General features: G+C 41.3%; 1 protein-coding gene across 2 annotated transcripts in view; it reads right to left on the minus strand.

The window, feature by feature from the left end:
- Positions 1-3,262: 3,262 nt before the first annotated feature.
- FOXP4 (forkhead box P4) overlaps positions 3,263-15,557 on the minus strand; it is a 96,468-nt gene continuing 84,173 nt past the window's right edge. For both annotated transcript variants that reach the window (XM_073542471.1, XM_073542472.1), the window contains 3 exons: positions 10,048-10,114; positions 6,124-6,278; positions 3,263-6,012 (listed from right to left, as the gene is read on the minus strand). In XM_073542471.1, the coding sequence (XP_073398572.1) occupies positions 5,877-6,012; positions 6,124-6,278; positions 10,048-10,114 (358 nt within the window). In that variant the 3' untranslated portion in view covers positions 3,263-5,876. The remainder of the gene's footprint in view (positions 6,013-6,123; positions 6,279-10,047; positions 10,115-15,557) is intronic.

Raw genomic sequence — 15,557 nt, forward strand, 5'->3', positions numbered from 1 at the left:
TGGTAAATCAGGGGCTTTCCAAAAGCGACATGGTGTCCGATCTCAATTCCAGCCAAAAAAGTCAAATGGCGCTGCTTCCCTTCCGAGCTCTGCCATGCGCCCAAATAGTTATTTACACCCACATATGGGGTATCAGCGTACTCAAGACAAATTGCACAATAACTTTTAGGGTCCTGTTACCCTTGGGAAAATAAAAATTGGGGGGTGAAAAGATCATTTTTGTAGAAAAAATGATTTTTTAATTGTACCGCTGTACGTTATTAACTTCTGTGAAGCCCTTGTGGGTTCAAAGTTCTCACCACATATCTAGATAAGTTCCATGGAGGGTCTAGTTTCCCAAATGCGGTCACTTGTGGGGGGTTTCCACTGTTTAGGTACATCGGGGCTCTCCATACGTGACATGGCATCCGATCTGAATTCCAGCCAATTTTGCATTGGAAAAGTCAAACGGTGCTCTTCCCTTCTGAGCTCTGCCGTGCGCCGAAACAGTGGTTCCCTCCCACATATCAGGTATCACCGTACTCAGGACAAATTGCACAATAACTTTTCCAGTCCAATTTCTCCTTTTATACTTGGCAAAATAAAAAAAATTGAACCTGAAGTATTTTTTTTGTGAGAAAGTTAAATGTTCATTTTTTTTTAAATATTCAAAAAATTCCTGTGAAGCACCTGAAGGGTTAATAAACTTCTTGAATGTGGTTTTGAGCACCTTAAGGGGTGCAGTTTTTAGACTGGTGTCACTTTTGGGTATTTTCTATCATATAGACCCCTCATAGTGTGATGTGGTCCGTAAAAATAAAATGGTGTTGCAAAAATGAGAAATCGCTGGTCAACTTTTAACCCTTATAACTTCCTAATAAAAAAAAATTTTGGTTCCAAAATTGTGCTGATGTAAATATGTGGGAAATGTTACTTATTAAGTTTTTGTGTGCCGTATCTCTGTGATTTAAGGGCATAAAAATTCAAAGTTGGAAAATTGCGAAATTTTAAAAATTTTCGCCAAATTTCTGTTTTTTTCACAAATAAACGCAAGTTATTTGAATGAAATTTTACCACTACCATGAAGTACAATATGTCACGAGAAAACAATGTCAGAATCACTGGGATCCATGGAAGCGTTTCAGAGTTATTACCTCATAAAGGGACAGTGGTCAGAATTGTAAAAATTGGCCTGGTCAAGAACGTGCAAACCACCCTTGGGGGTTAAAGAGCTTTTGAGATAATAGTCTAATTAGTTTTGGTACCTTTAAAAAGAGGCAGCTAAAATTAAAACTAAAGCCCCCGTTACACACTGCGATATCGCTAGCAATATCGCTGTAAAGTCACCGATTTTGTGACGTAGCAGCGATATTGCTAACGAGATCGCTACATGTGATACTTACCTCCGACCGGCTCCCCCGCTGGTTATCGCTGGTCGCGCAAGAAGGTCCTGGACCATTTCTCGTCGTCAGCTTCCTGCTGTGACGAGCGACGCGTGGACGCGGGCGGGAGGACGTCAGGATCGCCGCGTCTGACAGGTAAGTAGCGACCCCCGACCCCTGCGATGTCACTGGTGAGATCTGCCTGTGTGGCAGCTCACTAGCGACCACTTAGCGATGCACCAGCGATCCATATCGTTGTCGGGATCGCTGGTGCATCGCTATGTGTAACGGTACCCTAAGAGTCGGCACTTGATAACCGTATATAGATGTATACTGAATATGTGTTGGTGAACGGCTAAAATGCCAAAACTTGTGTCACTGTACAACTATATCTGGACCTAACTGTATACACCTGAAGAAGCAGTTTTGAAACTCGGCAATGGTTTTTACTTTCATGCATCTTATTTTTACCCAATGAAAACCTGTTGCAACCATTGAAGTTATTCTTGCTTCTTATTTCATAGCAGGTACAGACAAATATCCATATCCGCATTGCCCTCAAAGCAGTTTTTTTTATTGAGGGTATTGATAGAGCCAGAAAAGGGCGGAAATAGAAACAGATAAGTGGGAACGTTCACTTTAAAGAGTTATATGGACTTTCTGCCATGACAGTCTTAGGCTGATAGGAGGATTGCATAAAACTATAAAAACAACAAAAAGGAAGTGTGAACAGGTGCAAGCTGCCATGACTGTGTAATATACCAGCAATAGATAAATATATTCTGTATAGCAGTAATGAAGCTCAAATCTATTCAATGTTTGCCTACATCTTAGCACTAACATAGCTGTATTCACCTGTTAGTGTTATGCAGTCATGGTAGCTTATTCCTGTTCACACTTGCTTTCTTCTGTTTGGAGGTGGTGAGCTTTTTTTGTATTCTACTATTGGAGGTTGTGACTGACTTCTTTTCTAACTGTGCACTCCTACCATCAGCCTAAGGCTGATGCTATGCTAATGAATGCTGTGTCCTACTAAGCTACTCCGTTCCTATGGATAGGAGATAACTTTATTTTCTAGGAATTAAACCTCAGAAACGTGGTTAATAATGGAGCAACAAATTTGACTATGTAAACTTGGCTTTGCAGTATTAAACTGGGAGTGCAACTGGGGAACAAAGAACGCACCAGGATACACTATTGGAAAAGGGCAAGCTTAGAGGCAGTGTGATGCTCTGGATAATGTTCTCCTAAGAAACATTGGCTGCTAGCATCCTCGTAGAGGTTACAGCGACACGTATCGCCTTCACATTGTTGCAAACCAAGAACACACCTATATGGCAATGGCATTACTCCTTCAGCAGACTATTGCACTCAGCCAAACGGCAAAAACTGTTTAGCAGTATCTGGAGGAACTGGACAGACTGGTTAAAAGTGTTGACTTGAACTTTAAATTCCCAAGATCATATTCCAACTGAGTATTTGTGAGTGTGAGATGTGATGAAAAATGTCTAATCCATGGAGGCCCAACCTTGTAACATTTATAAATCAAAATGATCTACTACTATAGTCTCGATACTATTAAGACACCTCAAACGATCTATGCCGCAATCGGTCACAAGGCAACTGGTTTTATGTGATGGCTAACTGGTGAATAAACAATGAAATAATAACCTGAAAATGTCAAATAGCTAGATTTCCAAAATATACTCGGCTATAAAAACAAATCTGAGTGATTGTCATTTCCCATGTGGTCATCTAAATTTGGATATGGTGACTTGAGTGACTGTGGATTTGCATGTACCCTTGTTTATTCATGGACTGTGGAAAGCCTTTGCCACATTGAGAAACTTCAAGAGGATTTGAAATGTGTCATGTTTCTTTGCTCACTCAAGTAACAGATCTGTGACAGAATTATATTTATTGCATTTTATATGCCAATGTCCATACATATTTGTTTCATGCACCTAGAACCTATTGTACACGAGGATTCTGTACCAGGCGCACACGTGATGCCGGCACAGTGTTGGATCCTTTATACAGAGACCTCTGCACTGTTGAGGTAACAATTCCTGCCTTTTCTCTCCTCTTCCTCCTCCCACCGCCAGCAGCATAGTGACACAATATATGGGCACTTCCATGGGGAAGGACACAAGGAATGGACTGTAGTGTGTAGACATCCTCTCACCCATGGCGGGGGACACACAATGCCAATTACATCTTTAAACACTGAACAGAAATACTTTTTCAATGTAAAAAAAAAAAATGCATTCAACAACTTGCACACATAGTGTATCTGGGCACAACATTATCAGTGTGTAACACACATTCCAGCTACAATATGACTTCTATAGGATTAAAATTAGTACTTCTTCTAGTCTGTCTACAAACATACACAATCAACAAATGTTACCACAATCAACAAATGTCTGCACAAAGTGCAGGATAGCCGCAACTAATGCGACACCAGGCCTCACAATGTGTGAATGCAGGTCGATGACATAAAGCGCAAGGTGAGCTTGGGCTCCAACATTGGGTGTGTGGGGGCTCGATGAAGAGTCAGTCTCGTTATCGGTTATTGATACACAAGTACCTTTGGCTTAGGGTAACCTCCATACTTGTACCAGGACCATAAAAGCCAAAGTAAGAGGTGGTTTTGGTTTATTTGGCATGAAGAGGTATCTTTGGTCAGGGAGGCAAAGGAGGATGCAGCACACATGAGGAAGGGTCCAACTAGCCCTTCGCTTATATCGGAGCTGTGGGAAATTTTGCCACATGCACATAAAAGGAAGAAATTTTTTTTCAGAAGTCGACAGGGATGAAAAATATCAGGGATTTCATATGTACATGTACTGCATGTGTGAGTCAACAGAAAAAAATAATGAATAGTAGAGTTGGGTTCACCATACGCAACAGAATTGGTCCCAAATAAAGTAAACTTCTTTGTATGAAGATAGATCATCTGATGTTCCTAAATGTATCATGACAATTATATTCATTTAAAAGGGAATCGGTTACCAGATTATGGCACCTTATCTGAGAGCAGCATAATGTAGATGCAGGGACCCCGATTTCAGCAATGTGTCATTTACGGGGCTACTTGCTGTAATTTGGATAAAATCACTGTTTTATCAACAGGAGCTTATCACTAGAGGACTAGAAAACATGCTGCCATGTAGTCCTCCACATTCCTAAACACTGTGTGACCGCACCCCACCACTGATTGGCAGCTTTCTGCCCATGTACACAGAAAGCTGCCAATCAGTGGTGTGGGCGGGGTTATACAGAGCTCAGCATTCAGCGAACAGGTATATCTGCATCTGAGAACAGTGATTTTATCAAAACAGCAGCAAGCAGCCCAGATGGGCACATCGTTGGGATCAGAGTCTCTTTCCTATATTATGCTGCTCTCAAATTTGGGGCAAAAACCTGGTGACAAATTCCCTTTAAGAATTCTGTACTATGTAGGCCAATCCAAACTGTATGAGGCTAGATACCTTTGTGCCATAAATGTCACCAATGCCATTTTTCTAGTCAGCTAACAAAGAAACCATCGGTATACAAAAGTAACTAGCACCATACTCCACTTATCACAGACAGCGATGTAGACCTTTAAGTGCTGCGGGTGCTGCCTATGAATGGAGACCATGGGTTGTATTGTTAAAGAGGATTATCAGCTGTTTTCCAGCAGAAGTGATGTAATCACCTTTATGACTTTTTGCACCAATCTTGGAGAATTATGTTTAAGTAGTATAAAAAAATATTTGAAATGGTTTTGAAGAGATGGCAAGTCCAGGAATTCATGAGTTATTTTGTAGACAGAAGAAACATTTATCTTACTTTATGGTGCACATGTTCCTTTAAAGGCACAAGCAGCACTGCCTCTGACAGTCCTCCACATGTGCATTTGTCTACAAGTGAATTCGATATGCATACTGTTGGTATTTTGGATGCGTCTGGACTTATTTTAGTGTACGTACCATATGCTCACATGTTTGTGTGAAGAATGCCAGGAGTAACATTGATCCAAAAGAAGCACAGAAAATAAATAACAAAGTCTGGGTTTTTGGTACCTTTAGAAGTGACCAGACAAAAGCGCTAGAAAGGGAAATTGGATTAAGGACACCCAGTCCTAAATGCTCAGTGGGACGGAGAAAGAAGTCCAAGCATGCTCCTCAGAGACATTTTTAAAAGGTGTCCAAACTTCCCATAATGTGCAGAAGAGATAAGAAAACAGGAGTGTCCCTTGGTTATAATATCTGGCCAATCTGGCCATCTAGTGTCAGTGCCCATTCCATGTCTGCTTGATGAGAAAAGGATTGTGGGATATCCCTCTTCTGTCCATAAGTCACTGAAGTGCTGCCAGACTGAGGAAGACCCTGGGGGTTTGAAATAGTCAAGTTCAAGTCTCATTCAGTTTTAACTGAAAAATTTTTTTGGGGAAAAAGGGTCAACTTGGTCTCTGATGGAAGTGCTGGACTTTGGGGCAAGGGAGGTAACACATGGGCACTAAAGCTATTAGGACAAATCTTCCATAGCTGTCTCTGGTTCCAAGTCATGGTCTTCTGGTAGCACTGTGTTCTGGTTAGTAGCAGAGAGAGAGGCCGGTCTGACATCCTCTTCAGTCGGCTCTTCTTTGACGTGAACAGACTGACTACAATGGCAAAAGGTAAACATTTAGTAAGACATAAATTGTGATGCACCACTATTACAATTTCCTAAAATTCCAAGGTGATGGGGAATACCACAGCCTGAGCGGAATTACCTGTACTGAGGAGAAAGGCGCGGGCTACTCCCATTACTGTTCCCAGGTTCCCCGGTGCTGGTGACGTCATCATGTCCACCATGGATTCCACTGCCTGAACTGTTGTGCAGTGGGGGGCTGTTCAGCAGAGGGAAACTACTTTCTGCTAGGGCAGCCTGGGTTGGAACAAAGACAGATATGTGTACGGGTAGAAATGTAACAGCGCTTACAATAACTGACTTTTTACACTATTTGTTCACATCCATATTCAGTATTGAAGTAGAGAGTACTGGAAGTCTTGTGTTTGTGTAGCCATGCTGTTAGGGTTTATGCTATATTACTGACCAGCATTGTATGGGACTCAGACTGTTATGAGCCCATATTGTACCTCTAATGTTATTCACCATTTGGCGGGTTTTTACTGATATATACTCCAGTGTCCTCACACTGAACTGTCAGATTTACTGGTCTTTTTATCTGAGATGTAATAGTGCTTGAAAACATAGGTTTTAAGTAGAGATAGGCGAACCCGAACAGTAAAGTTTGTGGTCAGTATCAAACATGGGCTTTTCCATGAAGTTTCTGTTATTGTTTGGGTTCAGCAGCCCGAACATTGGGTGTTTCCCCGGTGTTCAGTTCATTAGGCATAATAGATGCACCTTTTCTGGGGTGGCTGCGGGCTGCTATTTTTAGGCTGGGAGGGGTGGGCAATTTCCATAGCCCATTACCAGTCTGAAAATACCAGCGCACAGCTGTTTGCTTTAGCTTGGCTTGCTGTTAAAAATGGGGGACTCCACGCTTGTTTTTAGAAATTAGTTATTTAAATAATTTTTAAAAATGGCACGGGACCCCTCTATTCTTGATGACCAACCATGTTAAAACCTGACAGCTGAGGATTGCAGCCCAAAGTTGTCAACTTTGCCTGCACTGGTTACAGAAAAACAGAGAAGACCCCAAGTCATTTTTTTTTTTATATATTTATAACAAAAGCGCCAGCTGATGAATACTTCCATCAGCGGTGCCTGCTCTCGCTATTATCAGTGTCTGCAGGCGTAGGCTTATGGGAATAGTACTCTGTCATCAGCCGACACCTCTGTGACTGGAGGTAACCTTTCTGCCACTGGTCTCAGCTACTGGCTCACACTGTCATCTGACAGCATGGGAACCGCAGCTGGCTGTAATGATCTTACTGCCGTTCAGAGCCCGTGTCATGTAGATGACAGCATGGCAAACAGCGGATGTGCGAGCGCCTCATATATCTGAATGGTGTCTGGGATTGGTTCATGTACTAGACGGGTACCCAAACTTTTTTTTTTTAGATGTTCAGCAGAACCCACATGACCCGAACATCCACGGGTTCGCTCATCACTTGTTTTAGCAAATCAAATTCAAAGAAAATAAACTTGTATTCCCTGTAATTAAAATGTAAAAAAATACCACAATATTACAAGATACAGAAAGAAATTGAATGAAGCGAGCGAGTGTTAACCCCTTCGCGCTGGAGCCCATTTTCGTTTTTGCGCTTCTGTTTTTCGCTCCTTTTCTTCCCAGAGCCATAACTTTTTTATTTTTTGGTCAATATGGCCATGTGTGGGCTTGCTTTTTTGTGGGACAAGTTGTACTTTTGAATTGGTTTTACCACATCATGTACTCAAAAATGGGAAAAAAATTCCAAGTGCAATGAAATTGCAAAAAAGTGAAATCACACACTGGATTTTTTTTTCACCATGTTCACTAAATGCTAAAACTGACCTGCCATACGGTTTTAATGATACTATTTTGGTGCAGATACAATCATTTAATATCCCGTTATTGCATTTTAATGCAATGTCACGGCGACTAAAAAAACGTAATTCTGGCGCTTTGACTTTTTTTCTCGCTACGCCGTTCAGCGATCGGGTTAATTCTTTTTTTATTGATAGATCGGGCGATTCTAAACACGGCGATAATAAATATATATCTAGGCTTCATTTTTTTTCCTTGATTTATTTTGAATGGGGCGAAGGGGGGTGATTTGAAGTTTTGTGTTTTTTAAATATTTTTAAAAACTTTTTTTTTTTTACTTTTGGTATGCTTCAATAGATTCCATGGGAGACTAGAAGCTCCTATAACCTGATCCGTTCTGCTACATCTAGGTGATGATCAGATCGCCTATATGTAGCTGAATTACTCACTTGCTATGAGCGCTGACCACCAGGCGGCGCTCACAGCGAGCCGGCAGTGACAACCATAGAGATCTTCAGGAGACCTCCAGTTGTCATGCCAACCCACCAGTGACCTGCAATCACGTGACGGGGGTCAATGGTGGGCGAATTTCTGGCCCGATGGCCGGAAGCGCATGTTAAATGCCGCTGTCAAGAGTTTGACAGTGGCATTTAAAGGGTTAATAGCTGCAGGTGGATCGCGATTCCACCCGCGGCTATTCTTGCACATGTCGGCTGTTCAAAACAGCTGACATGTCTCGAGAAAGATGTGAGCTCACCGACGGAGCCCATATCAATGGGAGAAAAGTGACATGCGCCGTACTAGTAACTGATGGTAGCTTAAAATTAATATGCGGCTGACCACTGATATTTACTGACAAGGTGATTGGCCGTAATGGATTTTTAGCATTTGCCTGTGTTTCGTGATGGTGGATGATCATATCCAATCAGTTGTCACTTTTTTCTCTTTTTTAATAATTTTAGAAGCTAAAAAAGTCTGTGAACGCTTGATGTATCAAAATCTAAATTTAATGAATCTGTAAGAAATAAGCACCGTAAAGAGAAAAAAAAATCTAAACACCAGAGAGATGGTTTTTTGGTTGCTATACCTCCCTAAAAAATGCAATTATAAGCAATTAAACCATTGTATGTACCATAAAATGGTATCACCAATAATGTCAGATACCACACAAAAAAACAAGCCCTCGTAAAGCTCCTTGAAAAGAAAAATGAAATGACGGGTTTTAGGAAATGGTGACACAAACAAGTTTTTAAAATAATGTTTTTAATAAATTTCTCATTACTTTTTTTTACCACGATGTGAATAAAAAAAAAACATACACAACTGTGGCATCATAGTAATGGTGCTGACCTGAAGATTCATATCAGTTTTTTCCACCATTTCGCTGAAATTAATTTATTCCTTGCATTTCAGAACATTATATTGTAAAGTGAAGGTTATCACTTGAACCTACGACTCATCCAACAAACCCTCATACGGTCATGTCAATGGAATAATAAGGGTATCTTAGGCGTTCAAAGGCGGGCTACTAAAATGATAAATGGAGTTGGTTCACTACAATACCCAGAAAGGTTATCAAAATTAGGTCTATTTACTCTAGAAAAGAGAAGACTTAGGGGAGACCTAATATATATGTATAAGTATATCAGAGGGCAATACAGAGATCTCTCCAATGAACTGTTTGTACCAAGGACTGTGACAAGAACAAGGGGGCATTCTCTTCGTTTGGAGGAAAGACAATTTCTGCACCAGCATAGAAGAGGGTTCTTCACGGTAAGAGCAGTGAGGCTCTGGAATTCTCTTCCTGAGGAAGTGGTGATGGCCAACTCACTGAATGAATCTAAGAAAGGAATGGATGCTTTTCTTGTGAGTAACAGTATAGAAGGTTACGAATAACCTAATATTATAGGCAGATGGTTGACCCAGCTTAGGGGAAGGAATTTTTTTCCCTATGGAGAAAATTGGCTTCTACTCTGTGGGTTTTTTGCCTTCCCCAGGATCAACAATGCAGAACAGCTGCACTAAAAATAGGCTGAACTAGATGGACATAAGGTCTTCCTTCAGCCTTCAAAACTATGTTACTATGTAGAATAAGCGTAGGAAAAAAAGCACAAAAACGAAAATTAGCAGTGGCAGGGAAGGGGTAAAATCACTGCTTCGATCACTGCAAAATCAACAGGATCAGAAAGCTGGAACTTCATCACAAAGGTTTCATCTCACCTGGTAGCTTGCATTGAGGGCTCCATAGCCAAGGCCTGAAATCATATTCTTTACAAGGGTTGGGCTCCTGCAATTATTCAAAATAGGAAAAGCAAAATGAGTATTTGAGAAACAATGCTTGTTGTAAAAACTAAGACAATCAGTATAAACTATATAGATTAGAATCCAGGGTATAGTGATACAGTAGCGACTTTCCCAAGCCTAGTACTTTGTGCAAGTTTGAAAAAGTTATGCATCTCTACTGCCATCTGCTGGGAATGGCTGGTGCTACACCTTAACGCTGATTTCCTCTGAAGTATTTGTTTTAGTAAATTAAATGGAAGTATTCCCCAAATTAGGACCACACACAGCTGGCATCGATACATCATTAAAACCGATTTTCGACTGATTCTTTTTTGTTTTGTTAATGACTATAGATTTTTGTGAGTAAACCTGCGAAACAACATAGCAATCACTTAAAACACACTTATTGAAGCACTTTCTGTATGAACTCTGAGGCAGGTAGTTAATAAAAGATTATTTAAAAAAAAAAAAATGGCGTGGGCTCACGCGCAATTTTCGTAATCAGCAGAGGGTAAGCTGACGGCTGGGGGCAGATGTTTATAGTGTAGGAAGGGGGTAAAGATGTTTATAGTGTAGGAAGGGGGTAATACCCATGGAGCATCCCAGGCTATTAATATCAGCTCACAGCTGTACACTTAGCCTTTACTGGCTACTAAATGGAGGATCCCAAAAAAAATGGCTATGCAGACAGCTGCAGGTTAATATTAATATAATATAAAAACCTCAGTGGCGCTCAAGTATATATAGGGACTCCAGCAGCAAAAGTAGAAAGACACCAGTCACCATAGATGTCAAAGGGAAAGTCTGTATAGATAAATGAAATACTACTGCGCTTAGAGTCACTGGTATCTATTGTCTTACTCAAATGGATTTGAAGAGAAAAAAAAAAAAAAATCAAAGTCCAGAGCACATCCAAAGGGATATATATGACTTTTTTAGTGTTACTTATTGTTGTTTTCTGTCCAAACCTGGTTCTTTTATTGTGCTCTGGACTTTGATTTTTTTTTTTTTCTCTTCAAATCCATTTGAGTAAGACAATAGATACCAGTGACTCTAAAGGGCATGTCACACTAAGAGATATCGCTAGCAATATCGCTATAACTAGTGACGTTATAGCGATATTGCTAGCGATATCGCTGTGTCTGATACTTACCTACGACCGGCTCCCCCGCTGGTTATCGCTGATCGCGCGAGAACGTTCAGGACTGTTTCTCGTCGTCAGCTTCCTGTGGCGCTTCCTGCTGTGAGGACGAGCGACGCGTGGAGCCGGGCGGGAGGACGCAGGATCGCCTAGTGTGACAGGTAAGTAGCGATCCCCGTCCCCAGCGATGTCGCTAGTGAGATCTGCCTATGTGGCAGCTCACTAGCGACCACTTAGCGATGTACCAGCGATCCTGACCGCATCATATCGCTGGTCGGGATCGCTGGTACATCGCTAAGTGTGACAGTACCTTAAGCGCAGTAGTAATTCATTTATCTATACAGGTTGATATTAATAGCCTAGGAAGGTGCCATGGATACTGGCTCCCCCCCCCCGGTTAAAACATCAGCTCTCAGCCGCCCCAGAAAAGGCGCATCTCTAAGATTAATACATCAGTCTGACTGTCCTTATCAATCTTCATACATGTTTTGTATACTGCTAGAATAGTATATAAAAGTTGGAAGTGTCAGGCAAAGCGCCAGAAAGACTCATTGCCAGAAAACTGGCAATGAGTCTTTTACAAAGCTCTGGAGGAATTTTGGCCCACTCATCTTTGCAGAATTGTTGTAATTCAGTCACATTGGAGGGTTTCTAAGTAGGAACCGCCATTTTAAGGACATGCCACAGCATCTCAATCAGAGGATCTTGACTAAGCCACTCCAAAGTTTAATTTTGTTTTTCTGAAGCCATTCAGAGGTGGACTTGCTGATGTGTTTTGGATCATTTTCCTACTGACCCAAGTGGGCTTCAGCTTGAGATCATGAGCACATGGCCAGACATTCTTCTTCAGAATTTTTGATAGACAGCAGAATTCATGGTTCCATTTACCTCAGCAATTGTTCCAGGTCATGACGCAGCAATACAGCCCCAGACCATCACACTACCACCACATTTTACTGTTGGTATGATGATCCTTTTCTGATATGCTGTAACTTCTATGACAGATGTAATGGGGAAAACACCTTCCAAAACATTCAACCTTTGTCTCATCAGTCCACAGAGTATTCTTCCAAAAGTCTTAGGGATCATCAAGATGTTTGCTGGCAAAACTGAAAGGAGCCTTTATGCTCTTATTGCTCAGCAGTGGTTTTCGTTTTGGAAGTCTGCCATTCAGGCCATTTTTGCCCAGTCTCTTTCTTATGGTGGCGTCATTAACAAAGACAAACTGTTGCAAGTGAGGCCTACAATTCTTTGGATATTGCTGTGGCGTCTTTTGTAACCTCTTGGATGAGTCGTCACCACACTCTTGGTGTAATTTTGGTTGCCTGCCACTCCTAGGAAGATTCACCACTGTTCCATGTTTTCGCTATTTGTGGATAATGACTCTCAATGTGGTTCGTTGGAGTCCTAAAGCTTGAGAAACGACTTTATAACATTTTCCAGACTGATAGATCTCAATTACTTTGTTTCTCACTTATTCCAGAATTTCTTTGGATTGTGGCATGATGTATAGCGTTTGCGGATCTTTTGGTCTACTTCACTTTGTCAGACAGGTCCTATTTAAGTGATTTCTTAACTGAGAACAGGTGTGGTAGTAATCAGGCCTGTGTGTAGCTAGGGAATTTGAACTCAGCTTCCCAAAGATATGATAAACCACAGTTCATTTATGCTTTAAAGGGTGCGGTGGCAATCACTTTTCCACACAGGAGCCTATAGCTTTGGAAATCTTTTACCCTTAATAATAAAGACTGCATTTAAAAACTGCAAACTGCCTGCCTTCCCTCAGCTGGGTATTAAAAATAAGGGTGAACCCACACCATTTTTTTCATGTCTTTGTTTATTATATAAATACATGTATACTGTGAATTTACAGTACTTGAGTGATGAAATGTCAGATTTTCTATGAGATGCGCTCGTCAGAGCAGCCAGATTCACTCGCTACTGTAAGCGTGATCCGGCAACTGTGCTGAGTGGTCACATTACTGAATTCACTGCTCAGCATTGCATCCAGATGTAGCAGAACTGGGGATAGTTGTGTGACATGGTGTCACGCCGCTGCAATGCAGGTAAATGCAAGCTCCACTAGATAGCAATAGAGTGGAGGGAGGACTGCACACAGCAAGACCAGACCTGCAATGCAGCGGCGAGGCCACAGCCAGGTGGCAGAATAGTCAAAACAAGCCAGGTCGATATAAGACTGTAGCGCAGTACAAAAGGAATAAGCAAACAGAGTCAACAACAAGCCAAATGGGTCAGTACCGGTCAGGAACAGATATGCCAAACACAAGAGACAAAACAACAGGTCAGGGTCCAAGCCAAGCCAAAACCAGAGATTCAATACACGAAAAGGGAACACAGAGTCAGGAAGGGAAGAGGGGATAAACAGACACAAGTTCAGTAAGCAAGCAGCAGGACAAATCAGGGCAAACCGAGTCAGCTACACACGCCGTAGACAGAAATGGTCTGCAGGACACAGCGGAGATAAATAGAAAACCTGAGACCAAACTGAGGCTGAGAAAGTTAACCCCTGGCATGATCAGACCGAAAAAAGGGGAAGACAGGACTCAAAACCCGGTCTGGATCACGATGCGTGGGATTGATTTACGGCAGACCCCTTTGGATTATTTAATTGTTTAAAGGTAACAAATAGAGTTCTTTTTGCAATTAAAGGACGTTTCTCTGTGTATTTATTGCTATTAACTACGGGGTTAGTAATGGGGGTGTCCGATACACTTCTCCATTATTAACCCCTGGGCTTGATGTTTCTGGACACAACACAGCTGACATCAACCCCAAAACTATTGCCCCACTTGCCAACAAGTTAGGGCAAGCGGGAAGAACTGAAACTAAGCGCCGAATTAGTGCATCTAATGGATACGCCATTTCTGGGGCAGATGAGGGCTGGTGTTATAAGTCTGGGAGTCAATATCCATGGCAGCTTCCTACTCTATTAATATCAGCCCACATCTGTCTGCTTAGCCTTTGCTGGGTCTTAAAAAATAGGGGGGACCCACGTCATTTTTAATTTGGGTCCCCGCTTTTTAATAGCCTGTAAAGGCTACGCAGACAACTGTGAGCTGATATAGATAGCATGCGAGGCCATATCATCACTTCCAGGACTCCTTGTTCTATACACTGAAGGTAGTTCTTAATGAGATTGGCTGTATGTTTTGCAGTTATGTTGAATACATGTGTAGCCAATCAAGAGGCCTCCCTAATGGTATTGCATGATGGATATGTATCTCTCTGCATTTCTCAGCATTGAAGACACTTTTAAACCTGACCAATCCCCAACTCTATTTGCTGAAATGCAGCCTGGAACACTTATTATTGTACCAATCTCCAACACTTCAGCGAACAAGCTGTCTTCTGTTCCAGACCAATATTTCACATTCTGTCTCCTCAGTTCAGAGCACCTGCTGACATTCTTTTACACATTCTTCTGTTCCTTTGTTTTTGTGCATAGTTGTGTCACTTGGCCTTGTTTCCATGTTGAAGGTATGGCTTTTTGGCAGCAGTCCTTCCATGAAGACCACTCTAGCCAGACTTCTCCAAATAGCAGATGCTTGTAGTTGGGCTCTACCAGTTCTTGCCATTTCATAGCTGATGACATTACTAGACATCTTCTGATTTAGAAGGGAAGTAACCATGTTGTTTCTTTCATCTGCAGCCCAATGTTTTCTTGGCCAACCACTACTTCTACAATCCTCAATGTTGTCCATTTATTTGTGCTTATTCAACAGCTTGAACACGCCATCTTGAAACCCAAGTCTGCTTTGAAATCTTTGATTGGGAAAGACCTTGCTTAAGCAGTGTAAAAACCTTGTGTCTTGTTGATGTGCTCAGTCTTATCATGGTGTATCAACCTGTCCTCCACAACCTCTCCTTTGTAGCAGAGATTGTATGTTCCTCCCCCAATGTTAAGCCTTCTACACAACAGTTTCTGTTTCAGTTAATGACAGTGTTTCAACCTACATATCAAAATAATGATCATTATCACCTATTTGATATAAATACTACTACTTATAAACCTGACTATAATTCTACCAAATCCCAGACTTTGTGTGCATGTGAACCATGAAGAACTGATGCTGTTCTAAACACAAACGATAGTCGTATCAAATATAGGTTTGATTTAGATTTTTCTTTTGTTCATTCACTTTGCATTTTGTTAATTGATATACGGTAAATTAACTACACTTCTATTTTTCTAACCATTCGAACTTAGCAGAATTTATATGTGCCTGATTAAAACAATTCCACAGTTCTGTGGATCTTATCCACTCTTTTCTGTATTATCTATAAT

The sequence above is a fragment of the Dendrobates tinctorius genome, unplaced genomic scaffold (assembly GCF_039654945.1).
Source record: "Dendrobates tinctorius isolate UK_male_01 unplaced genomic scaffold, ASM3965494v1 ptg000127l, whole genome shotgun sequence".
Taxonomy (NCBI): Eukaryota; Metazoa; Chordata; class Amphibia; order Anura; family Dendrobatidae; genus Dendrobates; species Dendrobates tinctorius.